This window comes from Uranotaenia lowii, chromosome 1 (assembly GCF_029784155.1).
Source record: "Uranotaenia lowii strain MFRU-FL chromosome 1, ASM2978415v1, whole genome shotgun sequence".
Lineage (NCBI taxonomy): Eukaryota > Metazoa > Arthropoda > Insecta > Diptera > Culicidae > Uranotaenia > Uranotaenia lowii.
In genome coordinates, this window is record NC_073691.1 from 187131058 (window position 1) to 187142978 (window position 11921).

At 33.1% G+C, this 11921-nt stretch overlaps 1 protein-coding gene across 1 annotated transcript in view; it reads right to left on the bottom strand.

Annotated features, from left to right (window-relative positions):
• Nucleotides 1-11921, bottom strand: part of LOC129738221 (segmentation protein cap'n'collar) — a 120512-nt gene that overhangs the window by 105144 nt on the left and 3447 nt on the right. Inside the window, exon 2 of the mRNA XM_055729413.1 lies at nucleotides 11270-11917. Within this exon, the coding sequence (XP_055585388.1) occupies nucleotides 11270-11917 (648 nt within the window). The remainder of the gene's footprint in view (nucleotides 1-11269; nucleotides 11918-11921) is intronic.

The window sequence follows — 11921 nt, forward strand, 5'->3', positions numbered from 1 at the left end:
GCCATTTTTGTCATTTTTGTCATTTTTTAAATTTTTTTCATTTTTGTCATTTTTATCATTTTTGTCATTTTTGCAATTTTTGTCATTTTTGTCATTTTGTCATTTTGTCATTTTGTCATTTTTGTCATTCTGTCATTTTGTCATTTTGTCATTTTGTCATTTTGTCATTTTGTCATTTTGTCATTTTGTCATTTTGTCATTTTGTCATTTTGTCATTTTGTCATTTTGTCATTTTGTCATTTTGTCATTTTGTCATTTTGTCATTTTGTCATTTTGTCATTTTGTCATTTTGTCATTTTGTCATTTTGTCATTTTGTCATTTTGTCATTTTGTCATTTTGTCATTTTGTCATTTTGTCATTTTGTCATTTTGTCATTTTGTCATTTTGTCATTTTGTCATTTTGTCATTTTTATAATTTTTGTCATTTTTGTCATTTTTGTCATTTTTTTTTTCAACTTTGTCAATTTTGTCATTTTTGTCATTTTTGTCATTTTTGTCATTTTTGTCATTTTTGTCATTTTTGTCATTTTTGTCATTTTTGTCATTTTTGTCATTTTTGTCATTTTTGTCATTTTTGTCATTTTTGTCATTTTTGTCATTTTTGTCATTTTTGTCATTTTTGTCATTTTTGTCATTTTTGTCATTTTTGTCATTTTTGTCATTTTTGTCATTTTTGTCATTTTTGTCATTTTTGTCATTTTTGTCATTTTTGTCATTTTTGTCATTTTTGTCATTTTTGTCATTTTTGTCATTTTTGTCATTTTTTAAATTTTTATCATTTTTGTCATTTTTGTCATTTTTGTCATTTTTGTCATTTTTGTCATTTTTGTCATTTTTGTCATTTTTGTCATTTTTTTCATTTTTGTCATTTTTGTTATTTTTGTCATTTTTGTCATTTTAGTCCTGTTTTTAATTTTTGTCATTTTTGTCCTGTTTTTAATTTTTGTTATTTTTGTCATCTTTATCATTTTTGTCATTTTGACATTTTCATAAATGAATTTTATTTGAAAAAATAATTTTTTTCTTTGTTTACTTCAGCAAAGGCAGCTCAGAATTAAAAAGGGTTGAGGATTTAAAATAGTCAGTAAATATTTTTCATTTTTGAAGGAAATGTATTGTTTATTGAAATTATTTTTGCAAGTCTTATAGAAGGAATAACATATAATCATTAATAATTGAATTTGAATTTGAAATCTTAAATTTTAATTTGCCTCTAAATCTAAGTTCTGAACAGAAGAACTAAATTTTAAATCCATCGTCTATTGGCAATGAAAAGTGCGCGTTCTTGATTTCAAATTCCAAAGCACGACGACGACGACCGGCACAAATGTCAACAGGCGAAAAAGGAAAACTTTGACATTATTTGTTGCGTTACTCGCACGTCGAGAAAACCAATTAAAATACCAGTAACAGCATGTATGTAGGTAAATGTAGGTCTTGAAATTCGAAACCCTCTCGCTGGAAGAATCTGGGTTGGCGGATGTCCTTTATTTTAGTTATTTTATTTGTTGGTGCGATGATTTGTGACACCTCAGTTAGCAAACAAGCGCGAAACGTCCCTGAAAGTCTAACCTTTGTGCCATTTTCGCGGGAGTTGAGTTATGGGGAATCCAAAGCCGAAAATAATTCATATGAGTGTGAAGGATTGAAAAATATCTGCATTGGAATGTATGACCTCAGATAATAAACTTTCAAAGAAAGTCGATTGAAAAAAGGACGCTAAATGTTTTCATCAGTAGGTATTTCCCAAAAAAATTATTCAATTTAATTTGAGATTTGGAAGTTTACACTCACAATAAAAAATCAAGCGTACAGTTCCGAATGTTTATAAATTTTATTAAAATTCAGAATTAAATCATTTGATTGAAAAATTAAAATTTAGAATCCTAAATTAAGATACAAGATTAATGATAATATTTAAACATCGCAAAATGAACTTATTCAGTATCTTATTCATAAAAAAGCCTGGTTTAAAAATAAGTACAAATATGCATTCCAACGCAATGAAAAAAGAGCTGCATCTGCAAGTGGACCACCATCTGGTGTGTCTCAGAGTTATAAAAAAAATCTGCGACAGTAACAAACCATAATTCACATCGCCCGAAAGAAGGTGCATTTATCGACGCTGGTAAAAATATCTGCCTGTTTAATTTTTCCCAATTTCCTTTTGACCGCGCTCACTCGCAGAGACAACAAGAAAAAAAAGGAAAAACCGGAACGGATGCTGCCGGCTCGTTTAAGTTCGGAATTTTCCCAAACGAATTTTCGCGCCTTCTTTCGCTCGATCGACAGACAAAGAATAAACAGGGGCGCTCGCCCTGGTTGAATGATAATATTTGGTTGGGTAAATAAAAAAAAAAAAGACAGCAAAAGACAGTCGGACTAAACCGATGCATTTTTGTTGGTGGGCGCAGGGAAAAATGCACTCAATACAATTCGTTGACCCTGGCCTGGCAGCAGTCGGTACAATATTTTTACCCCGAGTGAGATGTTTTTTGGTGTGTAAATAAAAATCGGACGTAGTTGGAGATGTTTTGTTTCTGTACTACTATCTGATAACGAAAACAGAAGTATCGGTGTGTTGTATGAAGATGGTTTGTTAGTCAATTTAGTGAATTTTGCGTCTCCATCCTACATGAACCTATAAAGTTGGGAATTTTTATTAAATTAGATATGTATTTTTGTGTGGCTCCAGAGAGCTTTTCCCAGTTGAAAAACACGATTTTTCTCGGTTTTATTAGTACCTACTTATATCGGAATACAAAACATGCATGTTTTTGTTCCATGACAGTCTTGGAGAGCCCAACAAAATAATATATGATACTTGAGATGTCTTATCAATTAAATTAATGAAAAAGCTTTTGATTGTAAAAAACTATCCACTTAACAATTAAAACAATCTGGAATTATATAGAAGTTTTAAAATCAGAGTAAACAAGTTTAACAAAAAAATGTTTTTTTTCTGATTTCTTGCCGATTTAAGAATGTCGACTTTTCAGTGAGCTTCCGATACAAGTTAGAGGTTCATAATTTTCCAAATTTTTCTGGTTTGGTATAGTACCAATAAGAGAAGGTTTTTTAGTTTTTTTTGTTATACCTACCAATAACTAAAACGAAAAAAAAATACAAAAACACTGCATCGCTAGGTAACATTTTTTAAAACTATCCAGAAAACTTTACTTTTTTAAGACAAAAAATCAAAGTGCTAAAACGCTAAGCACTCAAATTAGCCCAAATTTCAAAATATGTAACGAACAGTTCGTGAAATTTTGGCTGTAATTTACGAACGGATATATTTACGGCCAACTTTTTTTGATTTGCAAAGATGACTTATTATTACACAATATTTTGATGCAAAGAGGATTTATTTTTACACAATATTTTGATGTAAAAGCTAATGCTGTACGGACAATTTTTCATTCAAACTATGAAGTCAAATTTAATTGAAGGAACAAGTTTATCAAAGTCCGTGAACTTATATGAGAATTCAAACAAAATAAGCGGATTTTGCCTTAGCATCAACAAGAATCGTCCAGCAATAAAACAAAAATTCCGTTGAAAAAAAGTGAAAACGTAAATTATTTTGATTAAGAAGGTGTGTATTTTCATTTCAATCAATGAAATGAAAATTTGTTTTTGGCAGGGTGGATAAAAATCAATGATTTTTTCAAAAAAATCGGATTTATTTGATTCAAATCGGATTTTTTTTTATTTAAATCAGATTTTTTTATTAAAATAGGATTTCTTCTATAAATTGCATTTGAGGGAATACTTTCAGCATCCGAATGTTGGATGATGATGTGAAAAGTTGTGTTGTTTAAATCAGCTTTGTAAAGGATGTAACTTTCATGATTCATGATTTTTTACATTCATCAAAGACAAATGCTTTTCAAAATGAAATCCACATCGAGACGACTTGTATCTAATGACTCAAAACGATTGACGAGTGTCTTGGAAAATTTTGTTGAATTCCTTCGCAAGCTTGCTTCTTTTGTAATACGTGTTTTCTACTGCCCCCGTCTAATTTTATAGTTTCAATATTTTTTAAAAAGTTTTTTCAATTAAAATGGTTAATTTCATCAACAAATGCGCAATTCCTTTACCGAATGAAAGTATGTATTATCTAAATTCACCAAACACTTTTTATAGACGGACTAAAAGTTGTATTTAGCACTCAATCAGCCCTATTCTTCTCTTGGTTCAGAGAAATCAAAAGATCAAAAAAATAGAATAAATTCTAATTCAAAACTTTTAAGAACGTTGAGCGTCAAAATTAAAGCAAAAACATGAAAAATCAAATGATTTTATAACAAAAAACAAAGAAAATTGACTTCAGTTTTCTTGAAAGATATGAACAATAATAACTTTGAGCAGACTTGAGCGGACATTATTTGGGTTATTTGATTGAAATGCCAACTTGCCAAATTCTCAATCAAAATATCTTCAGTGAATTAAATTTGAGAAATATTTATGAAGTATGTCATCGTAGACTTTATCCACATCCCTACACCCTTCTACGTGTACAAGCATTCGGCATCCTCGCCAATCACAACTTGCGGAATATCCATAAGGAGCAAAAAAAAAACAATCAATTCTAAATTCCCGAGGGGATAAATTAGCCTTCGATGCTTAAAAACGCGGAAAAATGAAAAAAGCCATTCCATTATCACTAAATTTCAGGTACTTTATTCTCTTAGAAACTTTGATTTAAATCACTTATAAAAATCAAGTGATTTAAATCATGATTAAAATCATGATTTAAATCACTTGGATTTAAATTAAATCCACCCTGGTTTTTGGCTTAGTTTTTTTCATTTTTCTAAACAAAATTTTTAAATACTAAATTGATGCAAATTTTTTGTCTTCTTTTGAGAGATTTTCAGTCCCAGGTTAAAGCAGCTACATTTTTTTCTGATACTATCGTAAACGGTCCAAATTCTGCATCTTAAACGTCGAAAACAATTGCACTGGAATCTTTTTTTTTTCAACGATTGTTGTGTACATGTAAACAAAAACATCGTTTAAAAAAGTTCAAACAAACCGGGCAAAAATCATCGATTATTTCGAGTAAAGTGAACAACTTGAACTGTAAATCGACCATTATTCTGAGGTTTGTTTTGGACATAGTTTTCTGCTACGATTGTTCCGGAACGTGGCCGTTCTGTTCCATACTTCTGCCGAGGAGATACGTCCGAATCAATTAAAAACCCAAGAGTGGTTTAGAAAAAAAAGTGGGAATGTTTAGAACCAGTTTTTGATAAGTTCAAATATTGACTTATTTCGAGAAAATCTTTCGAAAGAAATGTTTTAAAATAAAACCGTGTAAAATAAGATCGTTTAAGAAAAGAATCCAGTGAATACCAATTTTGATGTCAACTAAAAAATGGAATAAAACCTGTTTGTACTATTTATGCTTTCTATTTCTTCTCAAATTTTAAAATATCTGTGTTAAAAGAACAAAATGCGCAGAATCAGGAACTGCATAAAATTTGAAAGAAATTTGTAAAGACTTGGAGAAATGATTCCTTAGTCATAATACTTTTCAATTATCATTATACTAACTGTTCTAGGAAAATATCTGAGTGAAAAAAATAAATTTAAAAAAAAAATCAGACCTATAGTTCAACTTATTTGTTTTCATCGGAATGAGTACACTTTCTGGTTTAAATTCCAGCAAAAATACAAAAAAAAAACATAAACGTTCAGCTATTTGTATCGAAAAGGTTTAGTGACCAAATCTTTCATATCTTTACAATTCTCAAACCGAACAGTTTGTGCAATAAACTGAATCGATTTAGTGTCATTTTTTTTATTTTTCAAACCCTGGGGTCTAGCAAACTTCATTTTGGTTCAAAACTCATCCATGATTTTTTGCAGAACTTTTTTGCCTAATAAGATTCGAGGTTACGGTCTTCAACACAGTTGATCAGCGGAAAATTTCCTTTAAAAAATTTATAAATTGTCACAAAAACCATTAACAGGCTCGGTTCCACAGAAAAACAAAAATGATATTGATTTCTAGTACCAAACATTCAATTTCATACAAACCTAAATGTTTAAATTTACTCATGTAAACATCATTTAAAATTTCTGCAAAAATAATGGATGAGTTTTGAAAGAAAAAGGAACATTTTAGATCCCAGGGTTTGATAAATTCAAAAATGACCCGAAATCGACTCAGTCGAATGTGCAGTCCACATATTCCGTCATTTGATTACACAAGGCAACAAAATTCACATTTTCTCGAGGTGAAAAGAAGCTAAGCGCTGATTTTGATTAATTTGGGTGCGCTCAATATCAAAGGCTTTCAAAGACTTTCTTGAATTATGTCAGAAATAATTATAATCTTTCCACTTCAAATTATTATAAATTGTAGAATTTCATCACTCCTCATCATTCCTCTGAAACTAGAATATCTAGGCAGGAAAGGAATCCTTGATGAAATAAGAATAATAAATAGATTCAAAATCAGTTTTGGTTTTTCTTGTAGATTTGTCGGTTCATCAGTTATCAAAGATTGATTTTACTCAAAATTTACACATGCCATATCATCAAAACTCAAGGTGATAGACCAAATCTGACAAATGATTTCAGTTAAAAACGCCTTACGACAGCTTCCTTGGAATGATCCACATCGACTACCACCGTACGAACAAAGATGCAGCCTGATGAATTTAGCGACACTCGAAAAGCGTCGAGCCGAGTTGCAGCAAACTTTAATTTTCGATACCCTAACCTGCCGAATTGATTCATCATATATTCTCCAACGTGTCAACATGTACGTCTCGACCCGAACACTTCGACAACGCCAGTTTCTCTGGATCCCCTATCACCGTACTGCATATGGCCGAAATCACCCGTTGGATAAATTTTGTGAACGTTTCAATTCTGTATACCATCTGTTTGATTTTAACATGTGTAAACGTAGTTTTAAAATAGCTATAAGTAGTGTCCCTTAATCTTAAGATACAAAGTCTGTAAGGTCCTTTCACCAAAGACAAATCAATAAATAAAAAAAATAAATAAAAAGTGTTAAGCTAAGGAATAAATTGTAAAAATAAAACGTGTTTGGCTCCTTAAAACCTTAAGGTATGAGCCGTTTCAAATAAAGGATTTACAAAAAAAAATGATTCCAGTTCAAGACGGCAAAATACAACAAAGGCACCAAAATTGTTCTCTTGTGTTATCAATTGTATCAATTGTAAATGTAATATTCGAGTTACTTATCGAATTTTTGATAAAATATTTCTTTATTAATTCTTTTGGGATTAACAGAAAAAAAGAACGGGGGCCAACCCCCCTCCCCTCCCTTACCTCCCTCCGAAGTTGGTTGAGAGGCGAAGAATTTGAAACCGTTCTGGCCTGATAAAATAAAATACGATTAACAAAAATTGTATGCGAAAAATTGCCTTCTATCTATCTACATAGAACAAAATTCACAAATAGGGAATTTGAAAAAAAAAATCTAGAAAACGAAAAATGACAAAATTGTTTAGTACAGTATGTCTTTTTGTTTTTTAAACTGTATGGACCTTCGATAAATTTATCGATTTTAGACTAAACTTCTTTAAATTTCATTTATTACCCATTTCTGGTTTTCAGAAAATACTAAACGTTAAAGAACTTTGTTTTCCATTCTTCAAGTTTAATCAAGAGGTCAATTGGAAAAAAAATTACAACTAATTTTAATCACAAAATCAGCCCTGATATAAGGTGAAAAAAGTACAGGTCCTACTTGACTGCCTTATGGACCCTTCACGGAATTCTTCATCTAATTCGAATTTATCCCTATTTTCAATGTAACTCTAAAGTTACATACCATACGTACTCTTTTAAGAGTACATGTACTATTTTTCGATCGAGAAAAGAGCGTACTCTTCTTTTTGTGAAATCTTGCGGAATGTACTCTTTTTTTGTTGAAAGACATTTTATCAGAGAAACGAACTTATTTCTTCCAGTTCTTAATTTTGTGTTCCTATATGTACAAGAAGTCCGAAAGATATGCAACAGTTTATTTATTCATGTTTCAGATTTCTTTACTTTGTTGAGTTTTCCAAATGATTGAATAAAATGGAAAGCATCTCAAATCGATTAAAATGAAAAAAATTCATGAAAAATAGGTTTGCTATTTCATTAACAATACAACTACTTCGAAAGCTTTAAAACCGTTTTTAAAAAAGCTTATCTCAGGCTTCGAAATAAACTGTGCGGGTAATCAGCGCCTTTGAATATGCAATTAGCGCCCAAACAGTTAGCAAAGAGCATAATAGGAATTTGAACTCTTTTTGAAATGCAACATTTTCTCATGTTTGCGATGTTCTGATCTCCATCTCCTCGAATAATTCAATGACCCTTTGACTTTTCACTCAAAATCTGCAAGAAAATGAACAACAACTAAAAACGAGAACTTTCAATTTGTAAAGTATTATTTGAAAAGTCTTTATTGCCCGGTAACTCACATATAACTAGCAACTAATTCTTGATTTCTCCCACTTTTCTTAAATATTTTGAAATATGACGTCAACGTACTCTTTTTGGCGTTGAAGGATATGGTAACCCTCCTCTAAACCACTATATCCTCCAACCTAACCAAGTTAAAACATTCAAATCTATACCGGTCAAAGGTAATTTTGAACAAAAAATTACTGAATCATCCAATCCAACTGCTTGTTCTAAACTTTCCACTGAAATTAATCCAAAGCCATCTCAAAACAAGTGCCGTGCCCTTTGTTGTTATTCTACAGAATGCGTGCACTTTACACTAGCTACTACCTACCTTCTTCTCTCAAGGAACACTATCGAAACGCATATGACGCAAAAGTCAATCGTCTAAACGAACGACGACCATCACGGGGGGAAGGCCATCCGGCAATGCACGCGCGAAAAAATGAACGAAAACGCGCTTCAAGTTTCCAATTTCCCCACATTCTGTTTGAGAGAGCGCTAAAGAAAGGTAGGAGCGCCTATAAATTGCACTCCGCTACCGCAGTCCCTTTACCTTGCTACAGTTGGCAAAAAAAAACAATAACAAAAACGAAAAAAAAATGTCACATCGTCGTCGCTAAACGAAAATATCGGCGACGCATTGGTAAACAAAGAAAGAAGGCAGGAAAAAGAGCAGCAGCGCGAGAACGGAACGGAACAAACCTACTCGATTCGTCGGTTATAGAACTAAAGTAGGCTGTGACCTAGCTGTGCTCGTTAAACCCTCAAAACACCGACTGGTACATTGGAGAATTTTGAGTGGTTTGATCAGGAATCTAAATTATGAATTTTTATTAAAAAATTTAGAAACATTGCTGGTGAACTGACAGACTGACATTTTCCTTTGTCGGTAGTCCGGACTTCCGAAGTAAAATTCGGTGCTGGCGCGTTAAGATATTTCTCGAGTAAGCTTTCATTACGTCGTATGAAACATCTTTCACAAAAAAAACTGCTGCAAAAGTTATCAAAACCACTTTAAAATTTGAATCTCACATATAGAATATGTTGTCCAGACAACAAATATTCTAAATGGAAAGAAGCTACGACCACTTTATGTCAGTTTTTGTATTTTTTGTAATAAAACTGTTTGTTTACATTTTGTTTCATACGACTTGATGAAAGCTCACGCGAGATTTATTCTATTTGGGTAAAAATGTCAAACCAGAACAAATAATCCCATTAGGAAAAACATACAACCAACTTTTCTCGCAAAATGAGCTTTGATATAAGGTGAAAAAAGCACATGTCCTAGATTGCTGCCTTATGGAACCTCCACAGAGTGTTGTTTCTATCCGTTTCTATGAGTTATTTTAATTTGAACTAGCTTTAAACTGTTACATCTGTCGAACTAAGGTGACTGTGGAAGAAGTCATATTGAATTTCAAAAGCCGACCATTAGACTGAGTCGATTTGGGGTCTTTCGAATTTTTCGAACCCTGGGGTCTAAAAAGCTTTGTTTTGGTTCAAAACTCATCCATGATTTTTTTGCAGAATTCACAAGTAGCGTTTACACGAGTAAATTTGAACTCAACATCATTTTTGTTTCTTCTATGGAACCGAGCCGACTCATGGGTTTTGTGCGAATTTTTAAATTCTTTGAAGAAAATTTTCCGCCTAAAAACTATGTCCAAGACCGTAACTTCGAATCTTATTAGGCAAAACAGTCATAAGCCGTTGAAAAGAGGTATGTCTCATGGCATTGAAAAACAATCAATTCAACTGACATCACGGCTGGTGCCTAGCGAAGTATTGCTTGAAAAATAATCATGCAATACCTCGCTAGGCACCAGCAGTGATGTCAATTGAATTGATTGTTTTTCAATGCCAAAAGACACTCTTAAATATTGTACCTCGCGTAACTTTTGATCTCTTCCATAGCAAAAAAAAATAAAAAATTAAAGAAATGCTAGCTTTATATTTCAATAATCTATCGGCAAAACTTCAATAATGGGCGTTGCGTTGCGTAGATTATGAGATATTGCCGTTTCAATGGTCATATTCCAAAAAGCCAAATTTTCGTAGATTACTATTTCTTAAGCCACACAAATTTTAGATAATTCGAAATCTGTGAAATAAAATAATACTGTGATAGTTGATCTATCTTACGCAAAAAAATCGATCAAAAAATATCATCAGAGTAAAAAGTTATGGAAACTCAAAGTGCGCGTTTTTTGCATTTCTATACATGAACTGTAATGTATGTCATTTATTCATTTTTGTTATTTCTGACATTTTTATCAGTTTTTATCAGGTTCTAGAACAACCATGTTTTATCGTGTTCAAATTTTATTTAAAACCTCAAATCCGCATCAATCTGGAGGTGTTCGGCATAGAAATTTCTCACCGACGACTTAAAGGGTTATAAGATAGTCTAGTTGAAAATTGTTCACATTCATCTTCATACACCTACAACAAAACTAAAGCGTGCACCAAGAGTGTACTCCAAGCAAGGCAGAAAACCCCAAATCCACTGACTAAATTGCGGCCTCTGCCCATAGGATGGGCGGTTTTGTTGTTGTTGTTTGACTTCTGAGATTATACAGCAATGATTGTTTTGTTGTTGTTAGTCATTGTTTGAATTAAAAACAAAACAGCATGGAAAATTAGTTGAATCATTAGTGCTAAATCCAAATTGGATTTTTAAATGATCATTCACAGCAATTGTGTACCATTGCATGGTATTGTAGGCAATACTTCAGAGGGATAACTTTCTTAATCCGTTTGAAAAGTTAATCTAAAATCGATAACTACTACTTACAAAGGAATCAAGGGAATCAAACTCACCTCCGGTGTCAACTCGGCCGTTACCGGCTTCCGGTCCTCCTCGTCTTCGACCTCCTCTTTCTTAATCGTAACCGTTGAAGAGGACGACGAAAGGAAGGCATCAACCTGTTCTTGTGGTTCTTTCTTGATTTCTCCGCTGGCTAGCCCCCGATGGGAACTGCCGGGCCCGGAACAGCCGGGATCCGTGAGCTCATCACAATCGTCATCTTGACGTTCCTGTTTAATAGCAACACCTTCCGTGCCTCCGCGGGCTGCGGCCAAATTGAGTTGTTTTCGAGCATCACAATTCTGGCAGCAGTCGGTTGCCGTGCTGCTGCTGGGTGTCGGCTGTTCCTCGTCCATGGCTGTCGCCGAGGGAGACTCTGGGTTAAGGTCGTTCTGGTTCGGGTTGAAGAAACCCGGATCGAAAGGCATCCGTATGAAGTCGTCGAACATGGATGGTGGAGGTTCATTTTTAAGCGGAATCGTGTCCAGGGCATAGGTGTTGATGGGGGCTTCGCCGAAGTCATTTAGGTCGGCTATGTTCTGTTCCAACAACGAGGTGGTGTCCGTAAAGGGATCGGTGTTTAGGAACAGATCCTCGTGATCAAACGACTCATAGTTGGAGGGGAGCAGTAAATGATCAACGGTAACCGAGGTAGTTTGGTTCTGG